General features: G+C 35.9%; 2 protein-coding genes across 2 annotated transcripts; both read right to left on the bottom strand.

The window, feature by feature from the left end:
- Positions 1 to 9,657: 9,657 nt before the first annotated feature.
- LOC141699884 (uncharacterized) lies at positions 9,658 to 11,174 on the bottom strand. Its single transcript, XM_074503688.1, has 3 exons — positions 10,959 to 11,174; positions 10,313 to 10,662; positions 9,658 to 10,231 (listed from the first exon to the last, which is right to left on the bottom strand). Exons 1-3 carry the CDS (start codon positions 11,172 to 11,174, stop codon positions 9,658 to 9,660), a joined length of 1,140 nt encoding a protein of 379 aa, XP_074359789.1.
- Positions 11,175 to 18,368: 7,194 nt separating this feature from the next.
- LOC141699883 (calcium-binding protein PBP1-like) lies at positions 18,369 to 18,897 on the bottom strand. The gene has a single exon (XM_074503687.1). The coding sequence runs from the start codon at positions 18,832 to 18,834 to the stop codon at positions 18,457 to 18,459; it is 378 nt and encodes a 125-aa protein (XP_074359788.1). The 5' UTR covers positions 18,835 to 18,897; the 3' UTR covers positions 18,369 to 18,456.
- Between the last annotated feature and the right edge of the window lie 462 nt (positions 18,898 to 19,359).

Genomic DNA, 19,359 nt, shown 5'->3' with positions numbered 1-19,359 from the left:
TAGGTCCCAATGTGTTTGTAGAAGGGGGGGTTGAATACAAACGTTACCAAATAATCGAATAAAATGCGGAATAAAAAATGTGAAACAAAATTCAAGTTAAATAAAAATATTATTAAACTTGAAAGGTGTTACAACAACTGTATCGATTACAAGGTATTAATCTCAAATCAATTATCACAAATCTAGAATAAATTCGACATGAACTTTTTCTATTTTTGCAATAATTAGAATCAAATGCTAAACGCGATTTGAGATTAAGTTCTAGGGATTTTGATCCGCTAGATTGTTACACAAGAACAAGATAAAGATTTCTAGTTGATTGGATTTAACTTTACAATCTAGAAATTTAATCTTGGATTAAACAGATGAAAAATGTAATATTTCAAGGCGGCTGCTTTTCTTGTTCTTTGTTCTTCTGTTTGAATGATAGATTATAAGTTGCTGCTTCTCTGCTTCTTTTTAAATCAACAAACGAATAGAATTGACTTGGCATGACAATCCTATAGTTGGCAAGACTTTCGGTGAGACAATTGAATGAACTAGCAAGACAATCTGAATGAACTAGCATGACAATCAGAATGAACTAGCAAGACAATTATCCTCCTAGAGTAACTTTCGGTATGACAATGGAAAATGGCCTAGCATGACAATCGGTATGACAATCCTGATTGTCATGCTAGTTCATTTTCAATTGTCTTGCTGATTTAATGCTTGAATTTAATCCAATTAAGCTTCTGAAAATTCCTAAAATTCCTAGAATTAATTCAGAATTAATTAATCAATTAATTCAATTAATAAATAAATTATTCTTCGCAGATATAATTTATTTTCTTAATTAAATTAGATGACTTAATTAATTAATAGAGAATTAATTCTAGTCTTGAGCAGCAACCATTCTTCTGCAAATCTTCTGAAAATCACTGAAAATTATGAATCAATTCCATCACTTCAACGTTGACACTCGATGTACTGTCTGGTTCATGAGTGACTAACTTCCGTGACGTTTCTTCATGTCTTGACTTTGACACTTTGATTTTCTTTAGATTAAATCCTTGTAATTAATTGATACTCTGACGAGATCTCTGTCACTTGATTAAATCCACGATCTTGATTTATATCACTGAGGCATGATCAAATTCTTGAACTTCTTCCAGTGAATTAACTCCTCAAGTCTGTAGATGAACCTTGTTTCTGAATCCTTTGACAGATATTACTTTGCGAGATCTCTCTGACGGTCGATCCACTATTTACTTATTACATTCTTATTTGAGTTGAGTTGAATCCTCGAATATACAAATAGGTCTATGACATATGACTTACAATCTCCCCCTATTTGTTTGTTAGACAATAACACACAAATACCTAGAGGATAACTCAACTAACAAATAAGAAAAAGATATAAATATACATGCAAAGTAAATAGTAGAAAAGTTCTGGATGAGCCATATTCCAAGTAGATGTTCCTCTAGACTGAACATATCTTCAAGTAGTTCCATCTTCATTTGTACAACCACATTTCCTGTTGAGAAGCCCATATCTCTTGCTTCTCCCCCTATGAGAATCAACTAATTAAAGAAGATCACCTTCGTTTTACCACATCTCCCGTACAATAGGATCCGCAGATAAAAACCAATGGTACTCCCCTAACAGCTTCTTCCCATACTAGGAAATCACCTTGTGTTTACCACCTCTCCCGTACAATAGGATCCGTAGTTACAAACAACAATGGTGTGGTGTAGTGTACATATGATCTTTTTCTTCCTCCCTGCTATTTCTCCCCCTTAGTTGAGGAATCCTCCAAACTATTACTTAAGCTTTTATCTCCCTCTTAAAGAAGGAATGTATGCCATCGTCTGAAGGAGTTCTCATATTTCACTTGGTTGGAAAAGAAATAACAAGTAGTTTCTCTTTCTTCCTCACTGTGAGTGTGTGATTCTGTTTAGTGTACCTCACATGTGTTTCACTCTTCTCTCCACTCGTGTTTACACTCTTTCTCACAAGTGTATCACTCTTCTCTCATAGCTCCATAATCCAGCTGTACCTGCAAGGAAAATCACCTTAGCCATCCTTAAAGGAGGTCACAGGTGGTGCAATGGGAGTTCACAAATCCCCATCCTTGTTAAACTCGTCAGATAAATCTGAGTCATAATCTACAAGTTGCTAGTTTCCCTTTTAGGGTTCCAGATTTGAATTCTGGGAAGGTAAACAATGATCCAAATATTTTAGCATAAAGATCAAGGTTCCCTTCTAATGTCTGTGAAGACACTTCCTTGTGACTCATCAGGTAATATCTGAATCATTGTCAACAAGTTGCCGATCTGCACCTATGTCAGATCCACTATCCGCAGATGCATCCAGGGGATTTAAGCCTGGGGAGGTAGATACTGACCACTGACATATGGCTTTTGGATCAGTATCCTCTCCTAACACCTGTAAAGGCAATTGGTCCACTAACGAACCTTAAACAATCGAATCTGACCTTAAAATGGTCGAAACTCTTGTTTCCGTCAACTCATCCTTTGTGTGTGTAACATTTCCTTGTGCATCAAGAATTGTTTATGTTTGAAATGGTGACACTACATCGGATACCTTGGCCGACAGGCAAATTTCAATAGACGCACCCTGTTGAGAGAATGAATCTAGTAACTGTTTTTGTGCCTTTTCAGCCATTACATCTTTTTGAGAAGATGTATGGGGGCTAGCAGTTGTCTCGGTTTAAATACTACTCATCTATGTAGGAGACAGAGCTACTGTGTTGACTACAGAACCTTCCTTATGTGGTGCACTAAGGCACTATCTCCCTCACGCTCATTCATACTATATTTAGTGGTAAGAGAGTGTTGGTTGGTTCTGTTTCTGTGCTTGTCTTTACAGTCTGGGATAGATGTTGTGGGTTTTCAACCTCATGACTGTCAATGAAAGAAAGTCATTGGAGACTGAACCTGTAACACAGAACATATGGTGATAGAGAGAAAATGATTTACAATAGTGATTTCAAAAGATTTTACACGAAATAAGAAATCACTAATGTAGAAAGAAGTTTGATTTTGTTTTTCAATATGAATGAGTTTTTGATAAAACATTGATCACTTAGGGTAAAGTCTAAGTAATTCTCATTCATGTCAAAAGCTTACAAATATCTGCAACATAATGTTAACAAGATATCATTGACCGATACTTGTCAAGTACTTTAGATACTAATTGTTATGTTGCATAATCAATATACCACTGCACATATAAAACAATATGATTGTGCTTAGTGATAAGATAGTTATTAATATGACGACTCTACTTATTCATATAAAATTATAACTTCTGTTAGAGTGCCATACCATGTTCTTGACGATTGCTTGAGCAGTATACTAGTTCATACCAACCTGAAGTGAGATTGTGAAGAAGAAATTGCATAGTTCAATAGATCTGCAGCTGCAAAGTCCATGAACTGTGGTGCATTGACTTCCTCTTTTGACTCACCAACTAGGAGTACACTTGTACACATCTTACTAGAGTACAATTCCAAGTGTAATGTGCAGCAGGTGTCTGATATGTCGTAATATTCTCAAGTCTCGTCACTGGTGCTATATGTTAGATACTGCTTCCTGATAATAACCTAGCACAATATACAAAATTACAATGATAACATTCCCAGCTTGCAAACAGCCATATCCCTCAGATAAACCTTTGCTGTTATCTCCAAAGGTAACCAGGGGGCCAGCTTTCTCAACCACATTTGATAGCAGGGTTCTATCTCCGGTCATATGTCTTGATGATCCACTGTCAAGAATCCACACTACCGGTTATACTTGTTTAATGCCCTGCACTACAAATGGATTAGACCTTCTTCGGAACCCAAACTTGGTTGGGCCCGGCATACTTGTAGAACTGTCCTTTGTCAGGCAAAACAACATTTTTAATTTTAACGATCTCAACATCCTCAATGACTGAACATTTGACCTTGTAAATAGCCTTAACAAATTTCTGTTTAAGCTTAGGCACAAATGTCTCCTTTCTAGCCTTAGAAGGACTAGCAGTCTTAGACCTATCATGCTTCTTGTTATTCACATGCTGACGAGGAGTAGTCTCATCATTAGACACATGCTTACCATTAAAATAAGCATACATCATATTAAAAGCACAAGACATACAATTAGCAACACCACATGCTTTATGAGAGTGATTAATAGCAGGCAATTTATGCATGGTAGACATGGCATTATTGTTATCCAACTCATGTGTGTCTGAGTTAGTCTCAGTTGCTTTCACAACTTTGACTGGAACTTTCGACTCACTTGACTTGGAAACAATCTTCTCATTAGCATGATCCTCAGCACGTATTTCCTCTTGAATAACAGAAGAGGTCGCATCAAATGGTTCAGCAATTGATGCTTTATAGAGGGGTTCATCAACACCCTTAAGCACATGTGGTACTTCCCTCCCTTTAGCACAGACATGAGGAGGGGAGTTTATGCCTAATTCTCCAATAGCAGCATTGTAATCATATCCTATTCCAGATGTTTGATTAACAGCTTGCTTACTGTAGAACTCTTTAGCCTTCGAACAAGAATTGAAGTAGGCTCTAACCTTAGTCTCAAGACCGGTGATCTTGTCTTTGAGAATAGTTTCGAGTTTTCTATAACAGTCAACTCTATTCTCTAGAAAAGATACCTGTTCTTTTAATTTGTCTTGATTAATATGCACAAGTCTTAATTCATTGACCTCTTTCTCAAGGTCTGTGATCTTTAAACTTAACAGTTCATTATCACGACGTGCACAATCTAAGTTACCTCTTAGATGATAAACCATTTCAGCATCAGAAAGTTTTACCTCTATTCTTGACGATGAAGCTTTTCCATCAATAGCCATAAGAGCAAGATTTCCTTCATCTTCATCTTCACTGTCAGTATCATCCCAGCTTCTTCCCTTTGCCAGATAAGCCCTTTCAGAGTTCTTTCTTACTTGCTTTGGCTTCCTACATTATGTGGCAAAGTGTCCCAACTCATTGCAGTTATAGCATCTAATGGTGCTTCGATCAACCATCCCTGTTTTGTACCCACCACTGCTGGTGTTAGAGGATGAAGATCCACCTTTCTGGAATTTGTTGTAGTTGGACTTGTACTTAAGCTTGGGATTCCTCCTGAATCTGACATGGGAGAATCTCTTGACAATTTGGGCCATTGATTCATCTTCCAATTGCTCCAGCTCTTCCAAGGAATAAAAATCATCACTTGATTGATTTGTAGTAGGAGGATCATATTCTGCTACTAACTCATTTTCCTCACCCTTGGAAAACTGTACCATTCTTTCTAACTGTTGAGATTGTTGTTGTTGTTGACCTTCAGCTACAAGTGCATTAGATGTGCTGACCATTCTATCCTTCCCGTAGACTTCCTTCTGTTGAATGTGCTCCAACTCATAAGTTTTTAACACTCCATAGAGCCTGTCCAAAGAAATCTCACTCAGATCTCTAGCTTCTCTAATGGCAGTGATTCTATGTTCAAGATGAGCTGGCAGTGTTAAAAGGAACTTTTTGTTGACCTCCCTGATTGAATAATACTTTCCATTGATGTTCAGGTTGTTGATCAACGCATTGTACCTCTCAAACACTTCAGTAATTCCTTCTCCTGGATTTGATTTGAAATGTTCATATTCAGAGGTTAGGATTTCCAACTTGTTCTCCCTAACTTCCTCTGTGCCTTCATTAATCACCACAATAGTTTCCCACATGTGTTTGGAATTTTTACAGTTCATCACATGTCTGTTCATCAAGGGATCAAGGGAATCAATTAATATTAATTGAAGGCTGGCATCCAAGGAGGCTTCTTCCTTCTCAGCAGGAGTAAAATCTTCAGGCTCTTTTGGATAGTTTCTAGCTTCAGTAGTCACCACACCATCTATTATTACCTCCGGTTCAATAACCATCGGAGTTTTTATACCCTTCTTTAACAAGTTTGAATATTTGGGATTTGCAACTTGTAAAAATAATAGCATCTTCTTCTTCCACATGATATAATTCTCTTTATCAAATTGTGGAATTTTAACGGTTCCAACTTTATGTGAAGTCATTATGAATTTTTGAATAAATAAAAATTCAAGGAGTTGAAAAATCACAAAAGTCTAGGATCTTGATTTGTTCGTTAATCAGAAGGCTCTGATACCAATTGTTAGGTCCCAATGTGTTTGTAGAAGGGGGGGTTGAATACAAACGTTACCAAATAATCGAATAAAATGCGGAATAAAAAATGTGAAACAAAATTCAAGTTAAATAAAAATATTATTAAACTTGAAAGGTGTTACAACAACTGTATCGATTACAAGGTATTAATCTCAAATCAATTATCACAAATCTAGAATAAATTCGACATGAACTTTTTCTATTTTTGCAATAATTAGAATCAAATGCTAAACGCGATTTGAGATTAAGTTCTAGGGATTTTGATCCGCTAGATTGTTACACAAGAACAAGATAAAGATTTCTAGTTGATTGGATTTAACTTTACAATCTAGAAATTTAATCTTGGATTAAACAGATGAAAAATGTAATATTTCAAGGCGGCTGCTTTTCTTGTTCTTTGTTCTTCTGTTTGAATGATAGATTATAAGTTGCTGCTTCTCTGCTTCTTTTTAAATCAACAAACGAATAGAATTGACTTGGCATGACAATCCTATAGCTGGCAAGACTTTCGGTGAGACAATTGAATGAACTAGCAAGACAATCTGAATGAACTAGCATGACAATCAGAATGAACTAGCAAGACAATTATCCTCCTAGAGTAACTTTCGGTATGACAATGGAAAATGGCCTAGCATGACAATCGGTATGACAATCCTGATTGTCATGCTAGTTCATTTTCAATTGTCTTGCTGATTTAATGCTTGAATTTAATCCAATTAAGCTTCTGAAAATTCCTAAAATTCCTAGAATTAATTCAGAATTAATTAATCAATTAATTCAATTAATAAATAAATTATTCTTCGCAGATATAATTTATTTTCTTAATTAAATTAGATGACTTAATTAATTAATAGAGAATTAATTCTAGTCTTGAGCAGCAACCATTCTTCTGCAAATCTTCTGAAAATCACTGAAAATTATGAATCAATTACATCACTTCAACGTTGACACTCGATGTACTGTCTGGTTCATGAGTGACTAACTTCCGTGACGTTTCTTCATGTCTTGACTTTGACACTTTGATTTTCTTTAGATTAAATCCTTGTAATTAATTGATACTCTGACGAGATCTCTGTCACTTGATTAAATCCACGATCTTGATTTATATCACTGAGGCATGATCAACTTCTTGAACTTCTTCCAGTGAATTAACTCCTCAAGTCTGTAGATGAACCTTGTTTCTGAATCCTTTGACAGATATTACTTTGCGAGATCTCTCTGACGGTCGATCCACTATTTACTTATTACATTCTTATTTGAGTTGAGTTGAATCCTCGAATATACAAATAGGTCTATGACATATGACTTACAACTGTGCTCAATATGATCTTAATACATAAGAACATGTTAAAACACATAATATGATCTTAACATATCATACCCATCAAGATCTAATCATAAAAAACAAATATTGAAAAAATCAGAAAATTCGAAATTAAATCTGATAACATTAAATCGCAGATTACAGGGCCTAAACGACGTCAAACGCCTTATAGATCAGTCGATGATAGATTCAACTATCAGTTTCGTTCAGACGCTCGATTCCAATATGAAATAGCGTATTCGTTTGCCAAAATCAGGCACCAGACACTGATTTTAGCAAATCCGCTGCATCTGATTCAGAATCGTATCAAATACGATTCTTATAATAAGAATAAACATAAAATATATATACAGATTATATAATCATCATATGATTATACAACTCTCATGAATATCATATATTCAAAACATATACATACATACGCATATATAAACATAACAACATGTAAAATATACACAATCGCATACATAACATTCATGGAATATTGTATACATGTTATTATCATAAAATCAGTAAACACATAAACGAATTAAACACTTTTCGCAAGTAGCTCTGATGCCATTGAAGGGTTTCGAGCACATAAACGCAACGGAAACAATAATTAAAAACCTGAAAACACAGAATTTTTGAAACCCACAGCAGAATCCATGTGAAAAATAGATATTTAATTCATAAATCAGATTGTTTACCTTAAGAAGCTTTACAAATTGGTTGACTAATGGAGATCCGAAGCTTGTTCAATCACCGTGCATCCCGCTCTCGCGATCTACGCTCTATCGGTATCCACACGAATGCTTGAACTCAAGGATTGGATGTGTACTATCACAAACTCGTTACTTCTTGATCTCTCCATCTTCTCTCTTGGTGGCTAGGGTTTTATTAAAAGTCTTGCATACAAAATCATCCACACAAGAGATATTATATAGAGAGTGGAAAAATAATTATAACTCTTAACTAATTAGGAGTTATTATTAATTCGAAATTTCTATTTGTATAATAATTAAGTCACACTTAATTATTTAACAACAGAATTTCATAATTAATATTAGTAAATTAGAATATCAATATTTATCTAATTAATTAAGTCATACTTAATTAATATTATAAATAATTCAAATTATTTTAATATAATTTAAATCCAGTTTAAATTAAATAATCCTTCAAGCATTTTTTTTTGTATGACCCTATAGGTTATTATTACGTTGGCAACGAATTTTAAATCTAATTTAAAATCGTAAACAATGAGCGGCATCTAGTAATACATCATTGCTACCCAAGTAATAATAATTGAATCGGTGATCGATTTAACCTTTCGTGAATAATGTACAATGTAATATAATCCCTTTAACCAAATATTATAGATTAAACTGGAGGCATGTTATGTGTCATCCTCATCATAGTATAATCCAAGTTTTTTTTATCAATGAGTAGACTATCATATCAAATCAACATTTGAGTGTGGCCATGCATTTCATAGTCTAGCTCGCACAAGAGGCCAATAATATCACTCCTAAAATAGGAGGGTTAAATCCCATCTAGATCATTCATATTTCTCATACGATTCATAATATACCCAATGTCCACTTTTATCATTACCCGGTCAAGGATAACTTTTAATGGAATCAATGTATATTAATTCCCGTATAGAAATATAATGACTTCAGGTCTAAAGATCATTACATCATTATCACTGTGAGAATTACTTATGATACAACAGACATGTAGAATCTCACATCGGGTCTGTCCATCACCATGTACATTTACATCTTCCTGTGTTTTTTACTTTAGTATCACTATACCAATGATCAATGAGATGTGATCATCAGTCAACAAACACACCAGTCTTAATGCATTATTATTGTCCCTTAATAATAATACTTGACTAGGGACCTTTAGGAATATTGATATTATTCTCATAATCTCATTTCTAAGTCACGTACATACAGATATAGAATTGCATATCATATTCCAAGGACATTTATTAATCTAACATTTATATCACAGTAAATTAAGAATTAATAAATTATAAAGGGAATAATCGATAGAACATAAAAATTAATAATCCAAATATCTTAAACTAAAACATCACAGTGTTGTCTCTAGGCACAAACACTAACACATATATCTTCACATCAGCCTTAGCATCGGCTACCATAGTTGGCTAGTAAAATCCCAACCGAGTTATCTTGTGAGCGAGGGCCCTGCCCCCCAAGTGTTGTCCATAAATCCCTTCATGGGCTTCTTTTAGTGCCTCCTCTGCTTCAAGAGGTCTTAAGTACTTCAGGTATGGAATAACAAAGGACCTTTTGTAGAGAAACCCTTCAATCAATGAGTATCTCAATGCTCTAATCGACAGCTTACGTTCCTTCTGGGCATCGTCGGTGAGCCACCCAGTCTCTAAGTGGGTCTTGATTGGGTCTATCCAACAGCTTGTCACACCAACCGGTGCTATCATATTTTTGACATGAATAGTAGGGGTCTTCAAGACCTGGAAATAGATACTTCTCGGATAGTTCTCAATTTCAGTCGAGGCGAACTGAGACAAGGCATCCGCTGTAGTGTTCTCCTCAATTGGAACATGTTTTGCGTACCATTCATCAAACTGAGTCAATATTCCTTTTACGACTCTCAGGTACATGGCCATAGTATCATCTTTAGGCTCAAACTCTCCATTAACTTGAGCAGTTACAAGTCTTGAGTCTCCGCAGACCTTTAGGTTTTTGGCCCTCACGGCTCTAGCCAAGCCTAAGCCCGCTATCAATGCTTCATATTCTGCTTCATTATTCGTAGTTAGGAAATCCAACTTCAAAGCATACCCAATCATAAATCCATCAGGGCTTTGCAAGACAAGGCCTGCTCCACTAGATTTTGTTTTGGACGCTCCGTCAAAATGGAGAATCCAATACTCTTTCAGGGTTGTGCCTTTATCCTTCTCTTTCTCTCCTTCTTCTGGGATAACTATCTCTTGCCCCCCGACTTCTTGGTCGTTAATGGTGCATTCGACCACGAAGTCTGCTAAGGCCTGAGCCTTAATGGCCGTTCGAGGATTGTACTTGATATCAAATTCTCCTAACTCAATTTCCCATTTGATGAGCCTTCCACAGGCATTCGGGCTATGAAGAATGTTCCTCAAGGGTTGGTCTGTTATGACTTCGATCTTATGAGCCTGGAAGTATGGTCTCAACTTTATCGAGGTTGTGATGAGAGCAAGTGCAAACTTCTATGTGGTGGAATAATTTAACTCTGCTCCATGGAGCACCCTTCTTACATAGTACACAGGCTTCTGGAGCTTCTGTTCTTCACGAGGACTGCACTCAATGCTTGTTCGAATACCGCGAGGTACAAATAAAGAGTGTCCTCCAGACTTGGTTTGGCCAACAAAGGGCCATTTGAACTCTGTCCTTCTCAATTTCCATAAGGATTTGGCTCCTTGGAGCGTTCAACCTCGCATATCCAGTGAACCTTGGTTGCTGATTCTTCTTTGAAGAGGGGGTCAGAGCTTTTGCCAATCCGTGGATACTTTTCCTTGGCATCGTACTGATCCGTCTTCCTATTCTTGTTTCTAGTAGGTTCATTATTCACAGTCATCTTATTCATAATCTCCTTCACCTTAATATACTTTCCGGCTCTATCCTGGAGCCGCAGCATGCTTTCAGGAGGGCGCTTAGCCAGGGACATCTTAAAGAACTCGTCTCTAGTCCCTTGCTGTAGGGCTATCATAGCTACCTTATTATCAAGATTAGGGACCTTCAAAGCCTCCTTCATAAATCGATTCAGATACTCTCTCAGGGATTCCTTTGCTCCTTGGACTATGCCCATGAGAAAGGCTGAACTCTTCTCGTGCACTCTGTCACTTATGAACTGCTTGATAAAAGCTTGGCTCAAGTCCTTAAAGGATCCAATAGAGTTTGGGGGCAGATGGTTGTCCCGCATTGGAGTCATATCCGATAGGGTTTGAGGAAAGGTCCGACACTTAATAGCATCGTTCACGGGTTGTAGCAACAGGGCGTTAGAGAATGTCCTGACATGATTAGCATGGTCTTTAGTACCATCGTATGCTTTGATGATGGGCATCTTGAACTTTCTTGAGATGAGGGCATTCATTATCTCATCAGTGAATGGTGGATTTGGATCATCAGGATCTCCTAGGGGCATAAGATCACTTGGATCAGCCCTTGGGTCAATAGCCCTTCTTGGTATTGGATCATCCAGGTCTATGATTGGAGGAGGATCCCTCCGCCTCGGAGCAAGTGGGGGTCTTGGAGTTAAATGCATCTCCAGGTTGCGCTTCAGCCTTTGGATCTCAGCTTCATAAGCCTTGATCCTCTCCTAAACAACTTGGGGATTCATCCCTTGAGTGCCCCTAGGGCACTGGTCAGTATTAGTCATTGGCTCATTGCCAGCACCCCTCTTTCTTGGAGCAATGTTATCATCCGATGACTCGGAGTCTCTATATATATATATGGTCCAGAGAATTCTTGATACTCCGGAATAGGAGCCAAGCCACGTATGTATTGGGGCGTCTGTCCTTGTGCTTCACTCCTATTAGAGTGTCCACTTCCTCCAGCTTCGGGGTATAGAGGTATCCCGAAAGGGGGGTTAGTAGCCACAATCATCGAATACTCATACCCAACGGGTTGAGAGTTCACAGGTGCATGTAACTATTAAAATTGGGGATTTGTCCCTTGAGGAGCCGGGGGATTCATCCCTTGTGGCTGAGCCTCGGTTTCCTTTACTAGGGTTCGTCATTGGGTGGATGCATAGGTTGAGTGCGGTGGTACTTCCACCACCGATGCAATTGTTCGCAATGGGACATGAGTGTCTGTCCCGGTATTGTTTCTGCTCCGCATGTTCACCATGGTTGTTGTAGTCTTCCCACAGACGGCGCCAGATGTTATGGAATAAAAACTGGAGTACGTTAGTATTTAATGTTAGGGTTTGTGAGCTTCGAGCTTTAATGGTTGCTCTTGCGTTTGGGACTATTGGTCCTTGCAGGATGTCTACATATCTCTGTGTGGTAGAGAATCAAGCCAAAAACGTAGTTCTAGGTTGAGGGGTAGAGCCCTTTTTATAGAGGTGAGTCTAGGGTTAGACTTGTGTTGGGAGACTTGGTGGACAAGTCTCCAACTTAGATGGTGATTAGGAGTCCTATAAGGGAAGGAACTCCAGAACCTTCTGTGTAGGACTTTGAGTTCGTTTAGGATACATGTCTCTGCTCTTTCAGCCGTATTGGACCTAGCCAATGAACAACTTGTGTTCGGGGACCTTGACAACCTCTATTGGTGGGCCTTGCCTACATAGACCGTCTTGAGTCTGCTATGATCTCGGACCAGATAGGTTTGTACTGGACTTCTGACAAGTAGCCCAAGTGTAATTAATGCGACATTTAATGTGTCTTTGGGATGTATTTTCTATCCATATCAACTGCCACCTAGCTTAGTTTTATTCTGAGATAGAGTGCCTCAAATAATGTTGATTATGTTGATATTTAGAACTGCTTATATAGTTACTTGCTAAGCATTTTTGCTCATTTAATTGCTTTGATCTAACCATGGTAGTTAAGCAAGATGATGGTCAGACTTAGGTGCACCGCTCGTAAAAGCGTTCCTGGCGGTCCATACCGTGTTGTGGAATTTCATATGCCAGATCAGGTAGATGCTGTGTGAGCAAGCGATGGTGGGAAGTGTATTATCTAAATCAGATACTTTTGGGTTATTTGTCGATTCCAAGTCGGAATTGAATAATTTGGTTGTAATAATAATATTCTGGTTGGTAGTTGTAATCTTGTCTCATACTTTATCCTGTTTAGATCCTGTTAGTTTCGAGGTTTATTATTATTCTGCTGTTATTATAATAGTTTATTGAGGTTGTGAGTCCTCATTTCCTAACCTCGAGATTGAGGGCGTCACATATAAAGTGTTTTTCATAATTTATGTTGAGCTGTGTTATGCAAAAAAAAATATATAACAAAATTAAGAACTTAAATTTCATGAAATAACCATCAAAAAACCAAGTAGTAGCAATTGCAATAATAATTCAAATAAAACAAACTTAAAAATACGTTTTAATTTTGGGATTGAAAAATTGATTTATAATTTTATAAAAAAAATATAAATAAAATTTAAATTTTAAAATAATGTATTCTTACCGATTTGAATAATTTTTTGATTTACTTTTATTTATTTGACAAATATCCAAGTTTTTTTTATAATCCAGTTTTTAACTTACCAAATTAAGACAGTGTTTTGAATTTTTTAGGTCTCACAATTACAGCTAATATTAAGTTAAAAATTAAAATATATAGTTGGCAAGTGAAAACTCCACAATCAAAAGTACAAGTTTGAGTTGATATAATCAGCACTTAAGTTAAACTTAATAGGCTTTAACTGAGACTTTATCAGTTTTACCTTTTCATCAGTATTTATTGGTTTATTTTTCTTTGTTTCCTTTTTATTATTTTTATCAGAATATCCTAATCCTGATCCCAAACAGACATTTTCTATTAAACTCCGAGTTGTTTTTCCTGAATTCGTCCAAAGTTTAATCACTTCTCTTTCTTTAGCTAATTCATTTTCTAGATAAGCATGCTTTTCTCACAGTTTTCTTTAACATACAAAGCATTATCTTTTTCCTTTTTAGTTTCTAGCATGAAAATCAACTCAGATTCCAGGTCATAATTCTTTTTATTAAGATCAAGGTTTTCATTCTTAATCCTAGTATTTTCAAGAGTTTGATCCCTATAACTAACATGCAGAGATTTAAGAAACAATCTTAGTTCACAAATATCATCAGTATAAAAAACAAGTGTGGTTTGAGGTACCTTTAATTCAGCAGTGTCAGCCTCAATATCAGCATTTTCCATAAGAGCATAGTTAACTTCATCATCTGATTTTGATGTATCATCCCAGTTCTTCTTCTTGGTGATTAAAGCTTGTTTCTTCTCAGCCCTTGGCTTTCTGCAATCAGCTGCAAAGTGTCCTACTCCATCACAGTTGTAACACATTTCCTTTGATTTGTCATATTTTCCATATTTTGACTCCTTATCATCAGAATTACACCTGTAGTTCTTCCTATCAGAATTTGAGGAACTGGACCCTTTTCTGGAAAACTTTTTATAGGCCATCTTCTTGAAGCTTTTAACCAAAATAGCAGCCATTTGCTAAATATCTTCATTTTTATCATGATCATCCTCAAAGTCTGATTCACTTTCAGAGTTTGAGTCGTTATCAGAGTTTGATGACTCAGTATCAGACTTTGCAATCATGACTTTGCCTTTGGAGTGACTTTTCCTCATAGCTTTCTCCCTTGGTTTCTCTTCAACCTTCATGGTAACCTATATTGTTTTTGGTCATTTCTCCTTGCTTCTTTGCTGCATCTCCAATTCATGAGTCTTCGACATGCCATAGATCTCATCTAGAGATGTTTCATCAAGATCATAGTTGTCCCTTATAGATGTGACATTCAAGTTCCACTTTTCAGGGAGTGCAAGAAGAAACTTCAAGTTAGAATCTTCTAGATCTTATTCTTTGCCTACCAAAGACAAGTCATTCATCAGCTTTTGAAACCTATCATAGATTTCAGTCAAGGACTCATCAGCTTTTGAGTCAAAGTGTTCGTACTCCTGAGTAAGTATGGTTCTTCTTAATAGCATTAGTGCATTGACACTTTACCTCCAAAGTGTCCTAAATTTCATTGGCACTTTTGCATCCAATAACTATATTGGACATGACACTGTCAAGACTGTTATGCAAACTACGTCTTACTTTTGCATCTTTCATAAGCAATGAAAGATCCTCAGAGGCATAGTCCTTCTTATCTTTATCAATTATTTTTTCTTCTTACCACCAACAATAACTGCTAGTTTCATTGGCCTGTAAGTACCATCATAAATCCTATTTAGATATTCAGGATATGTTGCTTCCAGACACATAGCCATCTTTACCTTCCAAATTGGATATTCATGAATCTTCGAAATTGGAACCTTAATAGCCTCGTATCTGCTCAAATTGTGATTGATAGGTTGATTGGTTGGTGGTGGCGGTGGAGGATTTTGTTAAGGTCATTTTTCTGCCATTATAAATTGATTCTTAGATCTTAAATTGTTTGTATGTCAACAACAAGCTCTAATATCAATTTTTAGATCCTTAATACAACTGTAGAGGGGGGTGAATACAGTTTATGTAGACACATCGAATTGAGTACTCAACGAAATGAAACAGTTTGTTATTAATTGATAAAAATTGTTCATAAAACTACTCTCTCAAAGGATGAACAATAATCCTTGAGAGCTGCTAGGTTACATAAAATATATATCAATCCATGACATATAAAGTGTAAATCTAATATGTGCTTATATACTGCACAACTATACAATCAATAAGGAATCCTATATAATTAAATAAGGAATCCTAAAACATATCCATGCATTGATTGATACAGGAAGTAAAGTCCTACACCGACATGTATTTTGCAAATCCTTTCCTTCTTCGATATCTTCCAACTTTCAACTGAAGTGACCAAATGTTGATATTAAATACTGATCAGCAAATGCTTATGACAATTGCTGATAAAGTCACCTCTCCTAAATACTGATATCAAATACTGATATATAAACTTTGATAGTTTATAAACTGATATCATCAATTTCTTCTAACAATCCTTTTCTTATAAACCTTTATACTTTGTAATCTTGTACTTGGGTTTTATTCGTAGGATTTCAAATCATTGATTATGATGTAATTCTCGTATTCCTCGATAGTTCGTAAGATAATGTCATTTTATAAAACTGGTTTTCTTTGAAAACTGACTTTTATATACACTCATTTGATACGTATAATCACAATATCGACTCGGAAACTTAATTAGCCATTCATAATATAGTATGGGCTAAAAGGTTTTACCCGATCTTCAGGATTACTATTCATCGATTGTTTTATAGAGTCCTAAAATTCGGGTTATTACATTGAACTCCTCAAACGTGTTAATGGTGCACAACACAAGCCTTTCTCTATGTCGGCCCATTTCCTACGTCACCACAAAGTAGCAATATCTGTAAGATAACGAGTAGCCCTACGTACCTTTATTTGCTCATCCGAGACTTCCATTCCCTCGAAGTATTGTTCTAGATCCCACAAAAAGTTCTCTACTTCCTTAGAATCCCTCTTTCTTTCGAACGAATTGGGCTTCAGAATCTCAATCCTTGGTGCCTCCCTAGTCACCACGACCCTATTACGAATTTGGCCTTCATTGTTGAGAGTTTAACCTTGATCTCATTGATTGACACATCCATTTTGATATCCAAGACATTCATGCCTTTCTCATAGACTTTGTCTTGATCTTAAAACTATAGGACATCATTTTTCATCCCTTCAATATATGTCCTTGTTCCTCATCGACTTTGTCTTGTCACCATAACTAACCTGGCGCTGAGGTAGAAAAATAAGATATGAGGTATATTTTAACTTTCAAAAATTGAAATAAGTAAAAAATATTTTTACATTGTTGGAACCGGCTAAGCGAGTCCTTGAAAGTTGGATTCATTCCAAAGAGCTTTGAATGCTTAAATAGGAAGAAAAAACATGTTTTGCGAGAGAAGAAAGAGCATGGGCAAAACTTTGGTTTTCTTAACATCATACAATTGCACTATCTCCGCAAGCACATTATTCCATAACGTGAATATCGATGAAGCAGAAATAAAACCTAAATATTAATTTCGATTATTCGTGAAATATTTACATAGTTAGACCTAGATGTTGAGGCCTTTAGGTCCTATATTCAGCACCCTGGGTTTAGCAACTCCTAGAATAACAACTGATCAATATTCGCTATTGATAGTTACAGGAAAATATTATTTTTAGAGTACTTTTTAACATTTAGGGCAACATATGTTGCATTAACCCCTGCATACATACTTTTTAGCATCTTTCTCTATATAATGCTACAAATAACTCTAAAAATTAAAAAAGTATTCTGAAAATAACATTTCCTTAAATATATCACTATTATATGGGTATTTTTCTCGCTTGCTTTCCCTTATAAGTTTATTTAATATACTTTCAATTTAATCATCATTTTTAAGGGTAATTATTCATTTAATAAGAGACCGCGTCATCTACAAATCTGAATTGAACAAAAATGTTTTAAAATAAAATAAGTAATTTCCTCATCCAATCTATGATCGTTGAACAAATCTATAATAGTAGTATAACCCTTCCTGACATCACTGAAATATTCAGCATTTATGAAGAGACAATCTAACAATCTTGCGTAGTTATAAGAAATTCTTTTATAGCTAATTTGTCATTATAAATCCGAAGAATTGACTATAAGTGCGACTCCATACCATCCAAATCAATGAAACAATATAATACTAAAAAAAAATCAACACTCACAAGAATAGTGAATAAAACCCAATATATTGGTAGAAAAAACCCACGAGCCGGGTACAATAAAGAGAGACTTGTTAGAATATAAAGAGAACGATAAAATTAAGGATTTTAAAGAAAGATCCGGATAGAATTTTATATTCTTCATTATTCCCCTTATTTAAATATTACGATTGAGTAAACATTTGATCCATAAACCCTTAAACTAAAAGGATGATAACAGTTGGACGACAAAGTGAAGTTCGTCTCCTCTGAACTTCGGTATGCTAAAGAATTTCTACCGGTTTACATCTAATTTAGTTAGCATGCCTCCACACATAGAGGGAGAAAATCAGAGCGAGTCCTCCGTTCATATTGTGAAATAAATGTTATGCCTCAATTTACGGACAATTAAAATTTTATTTGTTTATGATTTCAACAGCCAAATGATCTCACCATCGTAACAGAACAATAGGCAAATTAGCAATGCTATAATATGCATTCATAATAAACAGAAAGAACATTAGATATATTATTAGCAGTCAGTAGATTCAAATCGCAAACCCTTATCAACAATATTATTCCTAAACATTCAACTAATTTTTAGTGTTATCAAAACAAGAAGAACCAAGCTCTTGGTGCAGAGCTTGTTCAAGCCAAACCTCAGATTCCTGCATCAACTCCGGACTTAATCTGAACATCAAAACGCAAAACTCCATCTCATCAAGCACTCCATCTCCATTCACATCACCTTCTCTCAACATGCTCATCAACTCATCATCTCTCAAATCTTGCAGCCCAAGCAATGCTGAGTTTTTCTTCAAGCTCTCAAATGTGATCACTTGTTTATCCTTGTCCATTAACAATCTGAATCCGTTACAAAGCTCTTTTATCAAACCATCACCTCCTAATTTATCAGCCATTGTTGGCAACATGTCTTGAAAATCATCGCCAACTGTTACACCACCACCCATCTTTATCTTGAATATTAAAAAGTATGTATACAAATATAGAACAGAGAGAAGAGAATGAAGAGAAATATAGGATAATGAAGGTATAAATAAGATCAAAAATAAGGTATGAGTTCGAGGAAGGAGGGTAGGGTCATACATGAATGACAACCCACGTACAGGCAAGATACAGAATTAATTGCTGCACAATGCAATTACACATCTCCTTCTCAGAAGAAACCAGCGTAGGGGTAATATTGGTATTTTACCCAGATTTTTCTACATAAAATAGGTTTTTCATATCTGACTTTTTTATATCTGGTCTGTGAAAATAATTAAAAAGACAATGAATGTCCCTTAACTTGTGAGCTAAACCGTAAAGAAATCCCCAACTAGCCAACAATGTAAAATGGAATCACATGACAAAATCTGAAAAGAGAGGCCTTCCTACGAAACAACTCGGGGGGTTTGGATGCTTTGTTAATAGGAGAAAGGTTCAACTAACTCACTTTCCTATATGCCTCCAAAATTTCAAAGAAACTCCCCTAC

Source organism: Apium graveolens, unplaced genomic scaffold, assembly GCF_009905375.1.
Source record: "Apium graveolens cultivar Ventura unplaced genomic scaffold, ASM990537v1 ctg1456, whole genome shotgun sequence".
Taxonomy (NCBI): domain Eukaryota; kingdom Viridiplantae; phylum Streptophyta; class Magnoliopsida; order Apiales; family Apiaceae; genus Apium; species Apium graveolens.
The sequence above is the reverse complement of the archived record's forward strand: the minus strand, read 5'-3'. Positions and strand labels throughout refer to the sequence as shown.

Excerpts from the sequence above, each read along its gene's own strand:
- LOC141699884 (XM_074503688.1), bottom strand. The coding sequence starts at position 11,174 with ATGTCCCTGGCTAAGCGCCCTCCTGAAAGCATGCTGCGGCTCCAGGAT. Across the intron at positions 10,663-10,958 it reads AAGAAGAATCAGCAACCAAG|GCTCATAAGATCGAAGTCAT; the intron begins GTTCACTGGATA and ends CCATACTTCCAG. Across the intron at positions 10,232-10,312 it reads CCTGATGGATTTATGATTGG|AGCCGTGAGGGCCAAAAACC; the intron begins GTATGCTTTGAA and ends AGGCTTGGCTAG.
- LOC141699883 (XM_074503687.1), bottom strand. The coding sequence starts at position 18,834 with ATGGGTGGTGGTGTAACAGTTGGCGATGATTTTCAAGACATGTTGCCA.